We start from the raw sequence: 15,190 nt of genomic DNA on the forward strand, positions 1-15,190 counted from the left end.
TCCTAATCGGCTGTCAACCATTTATTCCATTATTATTATTCATTTCTGACTGGGGGACATGGTTTGACCCGCGATATACCCGATTCTGCGATCAATCGGGGCGCGATATACCGGGAGTTTACTGTATGTACAATATGTACATATACAAAACATAAAAGTTAGTTAAATATTTTCTGGGGTGAAATTAACACTATCATCTTGCTTTTGTTTAAAAAAACGTGTCCAATTTCATCTGCTTTGGTTTCTGTACGGTACGGCCTGGTCTGCAGCCGGGCATCAACGGTAGGGCCTGGTCTGCGGCCGGGCATCAACAGTACGGCCCGGTGTTTGTTTATCTGCGTGCGCATCTCTTTCCCCTCGCATTCCAAACCACTCTTCCCCCCTCGAATTCCATACCTGACGTCGCGTCGTTTCCGAGATTTTTTTTAGCCTGTGGCGATTTCGTGCTAACTGAAATTTACAGACGTGCTATTCGAGACTAGGGCAGTAAAATTTACATCGTGCTAACTGAATTCGCATTAAGTGAAGACGTGCTATGCGAGGGATTGGTGTACTTCAAGCACTTAAAAAACATCATTTTTGCTGTTTACAATATTAATTGCTTCTGAATTGGAGAAAAATGATCTGACATTTGCAACCTGCACCGTTTGTTGTATGGCTGATATTTGGCAGTTCATGCATATACTATATAAAAAAATATTCAAAACCATAATTTAAGGATTGAAGGAACAAAGACCTCTTTCTAATGAAATTTTTATAGATTATAAAAAAAAAAAAAACCATTTATAAATTTTTTAAGTGTTTCTAGATGATTTGCTGTCTTGAGATGTTTCTCAAAAGGGCCGAATTTTAAATCTAACCAATTTATTTAAACAACTTTGTAGTTGGGAGGGCTATGAAGTCTAATCCTTAAGGTGAGCCGTTAAAAATTCAAGATTATTATTTTATTTATTTCCTTGGATGTTTTCTAGTCCTCCTCACAAGACTAGATATCAGCAATAAATCTGGATCAAAGTGTAGGCTGAACAATGCCTTAGACATTCTGATGTGCATACTTGCCAACTTTTACGATTCTGTCGTAAAATGTACGAAAATCTGGGCTTGTTTACGATTTTACGAACGTGTCCAATTATTTACGATTTTTGTTGGCGACAATAGGAAGGTTTAGAGAAAGAGCCATAAATGCACGTCTCAAGTGACCAGTCAAGAAAGGCCATAAGTAACGCAGAGCGTGTTGTTGTTTCAGTGCTGTTTTGACGCAGGGTGTGTAGTTTTTCAACTAAGTGCTGCCAACTTCCTTCCTTGTCTTTTACCCTCTTACCCTCTTCGGGCTGCTGGCGACTGAAGCCAGACAAAGAGAGAGACAGAGAGAGGGAGGATGATGTGTGCTTGTGGAGGAAGGGGCGTAAGGGGAGCGCCAAAAGGAAAATATGAGGAGTGGAAAAAAAAGATGCTATGTCGCCCTTTTCCTTCTTCCACTCTTCCAGACACATCTCAGCGTGTGTTTATTTGGCAGTGGTTTGTGGTTGGCTATCGTTGGGTGTTTAAAGTCATTTGGTAATGTTTAGCTGTCAGAAACTAGTTTCTGTGGCACGGATACGTTTCTGAAGCAGGATACTGGAGATTATTCTTTTCGTCAGATGTTAGCTTTATATCAACATCATGACTGAAAAGAGTGAAAAGTGCGATAAACATTATTCTCAGGCGTTTCGTGACATTTACGCTAAGGAGTTTTATTTTATTTCGAAATCTGAAAAAGGTAACAAATATGCATTTTGTAGTGTTCGCCGGTGTGAAATAAATATTTTGCATGGGGAAAAAAAAGACATTTTAAAACATGCAAAATTGCAGAAACACGCGAGTTCTCTAAAGTGCAGAGAAAGCAGTGCTAAAATAAATAAGTTTTTTGTCAGCAGTTCAACTTCTCATAGTGCCATAAGAGCTGAATGTTTGTTTACCTCGTTTTTGGTTGAACATAACCTTCCCATAAGTGTAGCTGATCATGCAGGACCTTTATTTCGGAAAATGTTCCCCAAATCTGAAGAGGCGAAGAAGTACGCTTGTGGCAGGACGAAAACTACAGCCATTTTTGAGGGAACGGCCATGCAGACAAGAGAAGGAATTGTGCATCATTTGCAGAGTGGACCTTTTTCTCTGGCGACAGATGGCAGCAACGATACAGATGCAAAGTTGTATCCAATAGTAGTTACATTCTTTGATACTAAAGTAAAAAACATTGTTTTTTGTGTTCTGTCATTACCTGCTCTTCAAGGAGATTCCACTGGCCGGAATATTGGTGGGTTGATGCTGAGTGAACTTGAGGGACTCAATGTACCTGTGACACACATGATCAGTTTCTCTGCCGATAATGCTGCTGTCATGTTATGAATCAAAAATGGAGTGGCAGCAGTATTAAAACAAAAACAAGTACATCTTATTGTAATGGGATGTTTATGTCATTTGATAAATCTAGCTGCAGAGAAAGGAACCATTTGCCTTCCACTAAGAATTGAGGATGTTTTAGTTGACATTTATTATTACCTGGAAAGGAGTGCCAAGCAAAAAAGATCTTGAAGAAATTTCAGGACCTGCATTCTCAAGAATCAAAGAAAATCTTGAAGCATGTGTGTACCAGGTGGTTGTCACTTGGAAGATGCTTGCAGAGGTTGGTAGAGCAATGCTTGGATTTTTTGAGGCTCAGCAAAATGTTGTGAAATCACAGACATCAACTCTTAGTTCATTTAAGATTCTGAAGCAAACTGATAGGCCTGTTCAAGTAGAAAGTTCTGTTTGCAAAAAAAAAGTCAATTTTTCTTAAATCAAAGAACCCTGTGTCTTTTGACAAATTTGCTACTCAAAAGGTGCAGGTAGAGGAAAAGTTGCCTAACAAATCTGTTGAAACTTCCAAAGCAGGAGACAAAAGAAAGCTTGCTGTGGATACTACAGCTTCATGCAGCAGTAAGAATTCTGCTTCAAAAAACTGTGCCAAGAAATTTGCAGCGGATAGGCCTACAGTGACAACAAATGTATATCGCGAAGAATTTTTTTATGGGTTTTTATCTTCTTCTGTTGTTCCTTCTTCATGTGATACCAACTTTTGAAAGATTGAACACAGTTTTGCAGTCATCTGTTCCTCAGATCCACACACTAAGACAGCAGTTATTTGAATTTTTGGAAGAGATATGTATTGTCAAAGTTTGTGAAACCTACTGTCATAAAACAGTCTAGTTTGCTTGATGTTAGGTATCATTTGGCAGAAAATGAACATTCAGATTTTGATTTAAGTATTGGTAATGAAACACAGAATGTTGTTAGTACACTCAAGGAAGCTGAAAAAAAACTTTTTTTTTCTCTTCAGTCAGAAAATACTTTGTTTGTGCTGTTGATTATATCATTAACAAGTTTCCCCTGAAAAATGATGTCTTGAAAAAAGCTAGTGTAGCATCTATTGACCATATAGAACATGCTAGTTTTGTTGATGTTAAGTACTTTGTAGAACTGTTTCCTTTCCTTCTGTCTGTTGGTGATGATTAAAGTATTGTGAAAGCTATGGATGATCTACAGAGCCAATTTAATCTCCTTCAACTTGAAGATATTTCTTCTATGGTTGCAAAAGAAGATACCATTGTGGAAAAGTGGGTTAAAGTGTCAAGCATGAGTGTTGATGGCAAGCCAAAATTTGGACGGTTGGCTAAGGTGATGTCAATACTAATAATACCACACAGTAATGCTGAATGTGAATGTGTCTTCAGTTTGGTCAGAAAAACTAGAACACAGTTTAGTTCTCAGATGTCTAATAGAGTTCTGGAAAATACTTCCATAATTAAATGTCGGGCACTAGGTAATTGCTATGAGCAAGAATTCACAGAAGCCTTTTTCCTCAAAGCCAAGAAAGCAACTGTGGCATCACTGAAGTGTGAACCCTTAAATTTAATATTGTCCTAATTACTTTGTATTGAGACAGTGTATATTTAATTTTTTTATGTGACTTTTAAAAATATATTTTGACATTTAGGAGCAAATTGATTACACAAGAAAATATGGTAAGGCATTAATTTGATTTTTTTTTTTTAAATTAAGATGACTAAACAAAAGTTTGTCCACATTTGTACACATATTGGTAATGTTTAATGAAAAGTTGAAAATAAGGATATAACTCAATCCTTATTGTAATTAGGCCTATGGTACTGCCCATTTTAATAATAAGTTACACTTTTAGTGCCAATTATTTGTATGTTTGTAAAAAGATTTTTATAGCCATGGCTACATTCATCATTCTTGGGTGAAATGTGTGTGAACATCACTGTTTAGGTCTAAAGTGTTTGTCAGTTGGTTTAGATGGGTTTATATTAGAAATAGTTTTTTTAATATTTAAAAAGAAATATATGCATGCGTAGGATCATGTGTTTTTTAAATGAAAAAATTTCCTTGCAGTTTAGGCTAAAATTTAATATTTTGGAGAGGTTTTACTAATTCTCATTTGGAAAAGTTGTCAAGTCTGGATGTGTCTGATTATTGCATGTGGTGACTATAACTGCAATGATAATTATCTCAATGCATGAATACTCGAAGTGCCCAGTGCTAGGTCCTGCGTCACGTCAAGCCAAAACATTTAATGTGGAAACTCTAATCCAAGATGTGACAAAATATTTTTAACTCCAATTTGGGGGAAGGTGGAGGAGTTAACACACTTTAAGAAAAGTTGCTAATGTTTACCAAAGTCAAAATGTGTGCTGTATACACTTACAGTATGTAATACAAATTTTTGATTTTTGTTGTACAATAAGAAAAAAAAAAATTGTTTTGCATCTGTTTTGATTAGGAATAGTAATTTTAATTGATTACTTTTTTCAGAGTGAAGGCAGAAGATTTGTCGCAGATATCTCGTGAAGTTATCATCAACTTGTTTGCGGCAATGGAAAAGCCAGGTTCGCAAGAAAATGAATATCTTATGAAAGGTAATGTGAAGTGATAATCTTCTTTATTTTATTTACTTTATAGTTTTCTTAGTGGTTCAGCTACATACACTATTCCAATTTAATCCAATTATAATCTAGTAAGAATGAAAAGTTGTTTTAGAAATATGAACTAGGCAATGTGACACTTCATCAATAACAGTGCTTTTACTACTACTTAAAAATGTTGTTTTTTCCAATGAAAAATAACAAGTCTTATTATACGTTCAAATAAAGTTCATAAATAAATTGAAACTTGAGTTGCACGCCTTCCCGGTAATTTTCCGATCCGAAATCATGGATCAGCTAATTAAGGTCATATGATACTTAAGTCTAACAATCAATAAAGCATTAGAGTTATTAGTGTCGTAAAATTTGTTATGATCGTTTTGTGTCATATTACAATTACTTTGAGCAACTTTTCATAAAAAATGATCTTGTTTTAATAGGAAACATTTTCTGTAAAAATAAATTCATTGAAAATAAATATACCTCTCATCACCAAAGAATCATAAGCACAGAGTGACTAAACTTTTAGCAAGCAACCAGCTAGAAGTCCATTTTCAGGAGCCTGTTGCAAGAAAATAAGAAGTGCTATTATCAAATCATAAAATAATTTTGCTAGCCACATGTCTTCAACACAAAATATTACTATAATTATAGATATTGAACATCTAGTTATCTCAAAAGTTTTATTTCGTCATTGAGTGAAGCATTAGTTAATCAGTAGACAGGCAAAGTTAATTCCTCATGGTTTCTTACTGTAAAGTTGAAGAATAATTTATCAAAATGTAAGTTTTTTTTTAGGTATTTTAACATCCTAGGAATAAAATTATTAAGACATTATCATGTGTAAAAATAATGTTAATGGTCATCTGTGCCTGACAAACTAAGTTTGTTTTGTTTGGTGTTATGCATTTTAAGTGTGCTTCACACAGTAATTTACAACTCTGGTAGTGAGAAGCGATCAGCCAATAAGAAACTGCTTTATGTTTATTCATGCTGTACTGTAGTATTTGTATGTCTCTGAGTAATCCTGTAGAGGTTCTGTAATTCAATGTTTCAGCTGTTATGAGAATGTTCTCCGTGCTCCAAGATGTTGGGGCTGCTTTTCTCGGCGAAGTGCTGCCGAAAGTAATTGAAAAGATGAAGCGCGTGGCAAGCAATCCAACCAAACCGTATTTCAATCACTACTTGTTTGAAACACTCAGTCTGTCAATAAGGTATGGTATCTTCTGTAATACATTGTAGTATTCTGTACTCAGGTCGGTATTCCAAGACACAAAAATAAGGGTTTAGGTGTCGAATATGCTACACCTGAACCCTAACCATATTCTTAGTGCACAATAGGACACGGCCAGTCCCTTATTTTTAGGCAACCGATTTTGGTGTTGCCAAAATTATGCGCGTGCACAGAGCTCACTTTTTCTTTGATTTTTTTCAGATGGCTGAATCACAACTGGTACCATTAACTCATATATAGTCATTTTTATGATCATTGAAGATTGACCAAGAATTTTGGTGTGCTAAATGAAACTTTATGATAGCAATACTATTCAGGAATACATTTCATACACATTTAAATGGTCATAACAAGAAATAATGACAACTTTAAAAGTACTTGAGAAAATTAAAACTAAACAATTTAATTTGCACAGTGTGGATGCTATCTGTAGGATATTTGGCATAGCAAGTGTATCTATGGTTGCCAAACGTTCACTAGAATGCATTGAAATTAGTTTCTAGCCTCGTGTAGGGCACAGTTTATTAAAACGGTGGTTTTTTTGTTACCTAACAGGGATTGAGTTTCGACATGTTCTGGAATGTGGTCTGCAAATTAGATTACAGTTGTATCCCAAGTTAGTGTTTATTCACTACCTTACCCAAGTGTCTTGGAATACCACCAATATAGACAAGTATTTATGTTTTTATTTTTAGTATAAATATGTTTTTAAAACAGAATATTTCACACCATTTTTTATTTTTAAAAATTCTTTTTACTTATAGATTTAGTGTATATTTCAACAACTATGACATTAAAATGTTTCTTTAAGTTATTTCACCAAAATAATGTAATGTTTTCGGTGGTTCATTGTTGTCTGTGCCCGAGTACAACAAGACAACAACTACGGCTTTTAAAAATACAGGCGGATCTGAAACTAGTCAATTCTTAATAAAAATTGCAATTTTTTCCTCCAGTCCTTGATCGTTATAATCACTAACATTTTACACAGCTGTGGTAGGGTCATTTTTTCAATCCCAACACTCTGGCTTGACTCATTTTATAGCCACAGAGTTGCTAACCGAGTGGTTTAGAAGTCCTAAGGCCCTATGCCTCTGTGCATAGCCATGCAACATAAAATCCTATCAGTTCTTATAATTTCTGTTGCTTTTTGTATATATTCCTTATAGTATATATGTTTAACGTATCTGTAGGCAGCAGTCTTAAAGCCACTTCTCTCCACTCTCTTCTTTGTTCAACCTCTTATTCCGCTCCTAACAAAAAACTATTTTATTTAAATCAGTGTTTCTCCTTATGGCTGTAGTATGGTATATGGTTATTTTTTTATTTTTTTTATTTTTACCCGTTTCTTTTCCTAAGAGAGGAATGGTGGAAAGCTGATCTTTCTTGTCACCTTCTGTAAAAAAAATAAAAATAGCATTCATTTTACAGTAAGCAAGAAACTTTTGTGGGTGGAGGGTTGAAAACACCAAGGATGGTACAGTTTTGCAATGAAATATTTCAGTTGAAATGACTCTCACACACACACACACACACACACACACACAAACTCTCTCTCTCTCTCTCTTACTCTCTTTCTCACACTCTGACTTATTTTTATTGCCTTCTGCTCCTGCTGTATGCCACAGAGATTCACACACACTGCTGAAATATTAAAATTAAATAAATTAAACGTACTAATGAAGCTATATGTATTAAAACCAACATCTTCTAGTTATTTATTCACATATTCAACCACACAGTGCAATGTTAAATTTTTTTTTTTCTTGAATGAAAAACTTACCTAAGGATTGCACTACATTTTTTAATTTTTAAACTTAAAATTGCGAGTAAATACAATAAATTATTATAAAAGGTGACTGTTTTGTTTTCAGAATTCTTTGCAAGAATAACCCTGCTACAGTAAAAACGTTTGAAGAAACGTTGTTTCCAATATTTGAAGCATTTCTTCAGCAGGATGTACAGGGTAAGTTAATTTTGTGAAATAATATTTCAGTGAATTGAAGTATAAAAAATTGAGTATTCCACTTGTTGTTAATAATAAATATTATGGTTGCAGGGGTATTAAAATTTCGGGTTGAATCGAGTCGAGTTCAGTCCAGCAGCCTATAGTTCACATTTGCTTATTTTTGGTCAAATTGATTCCTTAATAAGTGAGGTGCCTTGAGTATTGAAATAATTTTTGAGAACAGTTTGTATTCCTGCTGTATATGTAAATTTACCATTAGTGTGAAATTAAAGTCCATATATATCTTCTAAATTACATTTATTTGTGTCAAGTGAATACATAAAATTTAACTTATTAATTGTACCAATTTATGAAATCTTTTGAATTATTTTATACTAGGGATGGGACGAATCCACATTTTGGTCGAATCCGAATCCTTGTTCGAATCCTCAGTGTTTGTCATCGAATCTCGAATCCCAGTCCCACACTAAATTTCACATGTTATTAAAAAAAAAATCACATGTGTATTTATAAAATTATAAAATAAGTGCATAGTGTATACACCTGATATAAAATAGACAAATAACCTCAAAAACCACACACGTAAGTTTGCATCCGTCTAATTCTCTGTTACATTAATCCTTCCTATGTTTTCAATAAAATATGTTTGTACAACAGACACCATTTAAAAAAAGTTAAGTTTTTTTTCTACAATGTTATATTATTGAAGGTTGGAAATGATCGAGTAGTTATGCTAATTGACAAAATGCAGCGTAGTTTATCTTATGTTTGTGCTATTTCCGTTACCTTCATAATATTGTTTAGGTATACAATTTTCTAGAGCTGGACGAACCTCAGTTCTCTAGTTTCGAACTGAATCGAACCATAGCAAAAAAATTTCGAACCGAGACGAACCAAACCTCATACAGAAATAATTGTTCGGAATTAAAATGAACAGACCACCAGCATTTTGGTCTTTAACTGAATGGTGAGAAAGAAAAGTTCTCCAGCCATATGTAAAATTAAAACATATGGCTTAGCTTTATTAAATTGCAAATCATTTTATAAGTTATGTTTATGCAATAAATAATGAAGGAAAGAAAACAGTTTAGAGAAAATCATTTTGCATTTAATTTCTTTATATATACTTTTAATTCATGAAGAAGTTCCATCTAAATTTCAAAAAGACTAGGTATCTTCCTTTTTCAGTGTACACTAACCTTCATTAAAAAAATATATTATTATAAAGGTGACGAACATTCAGCATAAGGCCACATAACATTTTTAATAAGTAACACTTTTTAATAGGACATTAAAAAAAAGTCGAATGTGAATTAAGTTACCTATCTACATTACAAAACCCGCTGACTGCAGTTGCTGTTTTCTTGGAAGAATGCTGCTCGTCAGAAGAAACTTTAGACATTTTTTGGGGTGGTTCTGGGTCATCTGGGTCGTTATTATCTTTTCTCCATTTAGAAAACTTCAACGACGTAAGCCTGCTCATCGCAAATCACCTCAAGAACAATAATTTTGTTAACGTAACGTAAGAAGTGTGGTTATAGAAATTTGCGTCGGAAAAAAGAAAACACGAGAAATAATGATGGCTGCCGCAACTACGCTAGTCAACTTAGTACCGTACTGTAAAATTTACTGGACCAGTACTTTTAATACACAAGATTAAATTAATATTTTCAGTACCTGACTGTTATAACCAAAAAGGCCAAAGAACATAAATACATCCCAGTAATTCAAAATAGGTACGTAATTTACATAATCATTTCCTACCGCATTTGTCTTGTGTTAACTTGATCACGTTAGTTTTGCCGAAATACGAGAGTTCACGTACATGCGCTTTAGTTAAAGGTATAATATACAATACCTTTGGCATTTGTACGATAGTATATATATTACGTAGTACGAGAAATGCATACAAAAATCTCTAAAGTAAATAAAAAACAAAGCGCGCCTATATGAAAAAAATTCTATGCGAGTTATGCGACAATTAATAATATTTCTGTCTGCACTTGAAACTGTTGAGGCGACGATTATGCGATAAAAGTAGGATTATTACATGTAATGGAATTTTGTTGTGCTGTTTTGTGAATGGTCTCAAATGGGGGTTAGAAAATTAGAAAAACGTAATTTTTTTTAAACGAACGTTCGGTTTTTCGAATATATTTTATGAGGTTTCGAACCGAACCGAACGTAAGGGTTCGGTTCGGTTCTAAATTTTCGAACTTCGCCCAGCACTACAATTTTCAATTACTACCTAAAACTCTTAAAAACCCACTTCGAATCCTACCTCGAATCCCACCTCGGATCCTACGAATCCTCGAATCCATAGGATTCGGTATATTCGACGAATCCAAGATTCGAAAATCCCATCCCTATTTTATACTCATTGCACTTTGGAAAACTTTGTAGTTGTGAATAGTAGGCCTGAGTGATTACCAGTTCTTTAGTTTTATTTGAATACGAACTCAATACTGAAGTATTCTTGAATAAGAATATTGAATTTGAATATTAATAGTGAGAGAATCCCATTCCCACCAAAAAAAAATTTTTTTATTACTATTTTTTTTACATTTTGTAACAAATAAATATGGAAAGCAAAAGTAAATGTTTAGTGTAGTTGCTTCTGGAAAATTATACAAATAATACTACATATAGTGAAAATTTTGGTTATGTTGATTCAGCTATAATATACAGTAGAACCCGTTTATAGTGAACCCGCCTATAATGAATTCCCGTTTATTGTGAATTTCCGTCTCGGTCCCGGCAAAATGATGTGAGGTTATGTATTAATTTATTGGATATAGCGCACAACTTTTGTCAATGTTGATACGTTTTCCCGTGTACCACGAACAAATTTTGCCGACATAATGCACATTTATTTCAAATATTTTCATATAATTACAAGTATTTTCACAAAACGTCTATTCTGGATCACATTAACGTTTTTCTCCGCAATATGCTACTCGATTGTCCACTGTTCATATTATAAACAAGTCGTAATCGAGTGGCCTCGGTAGGCTACGTGTAGCCAGAAATGGTGCTCAGTTTGGTGAAAATAAAAAATAGTTTTCCCTGCATAGTTAAAGAATGGGCGAACGCGTGTACATTTAATAAGTTATCAAAATTAAACATAAATTACCGCCACACAAATACGTATGTACATTATAGCAACAAATTCAAAATTTTCCGTCTCATTTTTATCGTTCACGTTTCGGACATTTTGATCGAGTAAGGTTCGTAAGACTACCACTAGATAGAACTCTGTGGACTAATTTTTTCCATAGAAAGTAAGAAATTTTCGTTCCAGCTTTAGCAACTGCGATACTAAATGATACGTAGTGATCTTTGATGCGCCAGACTCGTTATTTTTCGTTTATTTACTTTTGACGGTAAAAAGAATTTCGTGTTATTAAGCTGCAAATGTGCTTCAATAAGAAATACGTACATAAAAATGGGTGAAAAACGCGTTAAAAAACGTAAGGCATTATCTGTGCGAGATAAACTGGACATTGTTAAAAAGGTAGACTCCAACCCCACTGTCCCGCATGTGTTAATATCAAAGGAACTGGGAATTGCAACATCCACATTAAATACAATATTAAACAAGCTGAACAATCTTCTTTCTCAAGCAGCGAATACGTCACAGAGTATTAAACGCCTGAAAAAAGGAAAATACGCCGATGTCGAAGAACCATTAATAGAAAGTTTGTACATGTGTAGTGTATTAAAAATATCTGCATTTGCTCATAAAACTGTTGCTTTGAGTATTTTCATTCGTTCTTTTCTTGGCTTAGGCCTATGTGTAGTTAAGATTATGCTTTTGAGTATGTATTGCCAATATAAAAGTTTTCCCAGATATAAAGTTTCCCCTCTATAGTGAACATATAAACTACTCCCTTCAGATTCATTATAACAGGGTTCTACTGTATGTAATAATTTGGTATATATTTAAATTTTGATAGAAAAGTTTTTTTTATTTTTTTATTATTATGCTGCTAACCTATACTTCATTCCACTTTTTATCCACCTAATTTTCCATAATCAGCTATTCACATATTGATTCAGAAAATGTTTGAGAACCGCAAACTACGTAAAAACTGATTCATTTGGCAAAAAAAAAAAATGGTTGTCTGTAAAGTCGGTTTACGGACGATAGTTTAACGTGACAACGTCATAACAAAACATTGATGAAATGATTGATCCAGAAGAAAAGGAAATATCATATTCGGCCTGAGACTGAGCCGTAATAGGTTTTTGCAACCAAACCATTTAGGCATTAAAAATGTTATATTCTTTGAGGAAGAATTTTTGTTTTAATTTTTCTATCTTTTGTATGATAAAAATCTACCTCTGCATATATTTATAAATAAAATCGAATCATTTTTTATTGAATTATCACTATTTTGTATGGATACAAAGGAGTGAAATGAAATGTAAAATTTAATTAATAAATTTACTTTTATTTGCATTCATTAATTCAAATATATTTATTACTTTTGAAATGTTGCGCACGTCGTATTTATTTTTACAAGAACAAAAATAATTTTTGCAGCTGCCAGGATTCGAACCGACAACCTTTGGATTAGAAATTAGCCACGCTAACCGCAATACCACGAGGCCAATCTTGAAAATTGATAGTTTCAGATGGTATATACTAGTAAAAAAAAAATTGTTCACGGTAGGGGAATAATATTATTTTGTTTTTATAACATTATTTCATAACAAATACACATCCCAAATACACCAAACTTATTTATAATGTGTTACAATATTTTTTAAAACATTGTGCAAAAGATCCCGGGTGTAATTTGAATTATTATGTGTAACTGTAAAACACCATTGCTGGTTCAAAATGTATTTGAATATTCAACATTACTTTTAAATAATCGTACCGATTGTGCTGAAAATCGGTAGACGATCGTTAAATTACATAATATTAATAATTCAAACTACGAAAATATGATTGAAAAGTCAAATCGATGGTTGTTCCAATCGAGTGGAAGAGAGATGCCACGCATGCGTACAATGAGCATGAAGAGAGATGCCACGCATGCGTACAATGAGCATGAAGAGAGATGCCACGCATGCGTACAATGAGCAAACAGGACACATCCGTAGTGGGACATCCGTAGTGGAACACTTTTTCGTGCGTGCAGCCGGCGTTCATCGATTTATTAGACGTCATGTCAAAAACATGAATTTTTATTAATGCTGTGTTTCCAAATTATTTACATATTTAAACATAAGTTATTTAATGCATTTTTGTTGTTAATGGCAGCCAGGTACACTGTATTTTAGCTCAGCAATATAAACACAATTTCTGCTAATTTCATCTTATATCTAAAACCATATAATTTTTTTTGCATCTTTTTCATTATAGATGCGTAGAGTAAGCTGCTAATGCATCACATGCTGTTAGATCGATTGTGACTTAAGATTTATATGCAATTCAAACTATGGCATTCATTTATATTATTGGCCATTGCAATGGAGTGTCGTGTTTAGTGGAGGTGTTCATGGTTGTTGACATTATTTATATTTTCCAACTTATTGGTTACGTGTGATAAAACAAATACAAATAATATTTTCAAGTTTGAAATGTTACAAACATGCCATGTTTTGAAATGTTTACGCGATTTTTCCGTTACTGTTTAGAGAGACAGTAGTGAAAAAACTTTTAATACTTAGTGCATATTTCAAACTCTGCATGTTTTAAACATCCCTTAGTTAAGTTTTTTTTATTATGAAGTCCCAATATATAGATTTTTCACAAATGACTGAACCTCAACAGTAAATGTTGGTATATGACAAGCACGTTAGGTAGGCTAGGTCAAATATAATTACGTACAGTATTTACCTGCGTATGGGTCACGAATTTTATACAGTTTTTTAGTTTTAAAATGTGAAGTGTGATTTTTATGTGAATTTATAGCTTTGGGTGAAAAAAATTGATAATTGCTGTGTGTCTCGAGTATGTATTGATTTTTAATAAGTCATGAACGGGTAAGTATAAAATGTTAAGTTAAAATATCTGAGCAGTGCATGAAAAGCACTACGAATGGCGTCATTGTGCTCGCCTGCCCGCTGCTGTGCCTGTCGCCCTGCCACAGCTCAGCTGGCGCCGGTTAGTGTCTGCTGTGCTGGGATTTGGCGGTTCTTCCTCCCTCTTTTCCCCACACTTGTGAATGTCAGTGAACTGGCACAATCTCCACGTTACTATTTCAACAGGTTTACTAAGATGCAACTGTGACCCAACATAACTGTTTTTTGTGTGAGTTTCCTCAGCTTTCAAATGCAACATTCCATGACAAAACTATTTATTACGCACCAATAAGCTGAGACATGGAACAAAAACTTCACTTGAACTCTACTGTAGACAGATATTATGGTGCGACTAATACTTGAGGGAGACCCTATGGGAAGGGGGGGGGGGGGGGGGGTTTGTTTGTATTTTTGTGACCCAAATTATAGCTGCTATCCATACACAGGGGTGACTCTTCTGCAAGTAAATACTGCTGTATTTAAAAGTATTAGTATTCAAGGGTGAATTTGAATATTTGCACAGGCCTAGTGATTATTGATTGATTGGTGGGCGATATGGATAAAAACCGATAACTGATCTTGTAACAACCCAGATTACAGCCTTCCTCATGCAATCCATTAATAATAATTTTTTATAAATTTTTTTTGTCACATTTCAGGTTAGATGTAAAGTTTTTTTTCTTTTAAAAGTTATTGTAAACGTAATTTTCCGGGTTTATTGTTTTTATTTTTAAAATTCATAAGTTTATTTTTTCTAGTATTTTTTTTGCTGGCTTCTTTTTGTGGCAAGGCATGCTGATGTGATTTTCCTTCGTTATTTCCACGACCGAGGCTTTGTTTCACACACCAGGCGTGTGAGTCACGGTCACGGGAGTGTGAGAAAGAGACAAAATCGCTGTGTCGTGGGAACAGAAGTAAGCATTTCGTTGAGCCTCTTTTTCCAGGTGCCGTGATTGGCTGAAAATTACGTCAGCGAGCCCAGGACAC

General features: G+C 34.1%; 1 protein-coding gene across 1 annotated transcript in view; it reads left to right on the forward strand.

Annotated features, from left to right (window-relative positions):
- The window catches only part of LOC134527920 (exportin-2), a 107,837-nt gene that overhangs the window by 73,713 nt on the left and 18,934 nt on the right, over positions 1 to 15,190 (forward strand). The window contains exons 12-14 of the mRNA XM_063360956.1: positions 4,855 to 4,958; positions 6,022 to 6,178; positions 8,073 to 8,164. Coding sequence (XP_063217026.1) covers positions 4,855 to 4,958; positions 6,022 to 6,178; positions 8,073 to 8,164 — 353 coding nt within the window. The remainder of the gene's footprint in view (positions 1 to 4,854; positions 4,959 to 6,021; positions 6,179 to 8,072; positions 8,165 to 15,190) is intronic.

The sequence above is a fragment of the Bacillus rossius genome, chromosome 1 (genome assembly GCF_032445375.1).
Source record: "Bacillus rossius redtenbacheri isolate Brsri chromosome 1, Brsri_v3, whole genome shotgun sequence".
Classification (NCBI taxonomy): domain Eukaryota; kingdom Metazoa; phylum Arthropoda; class Insecta; order Phasmatodea; family Bacillidae; genus Bacillus; species Bacillus rossius.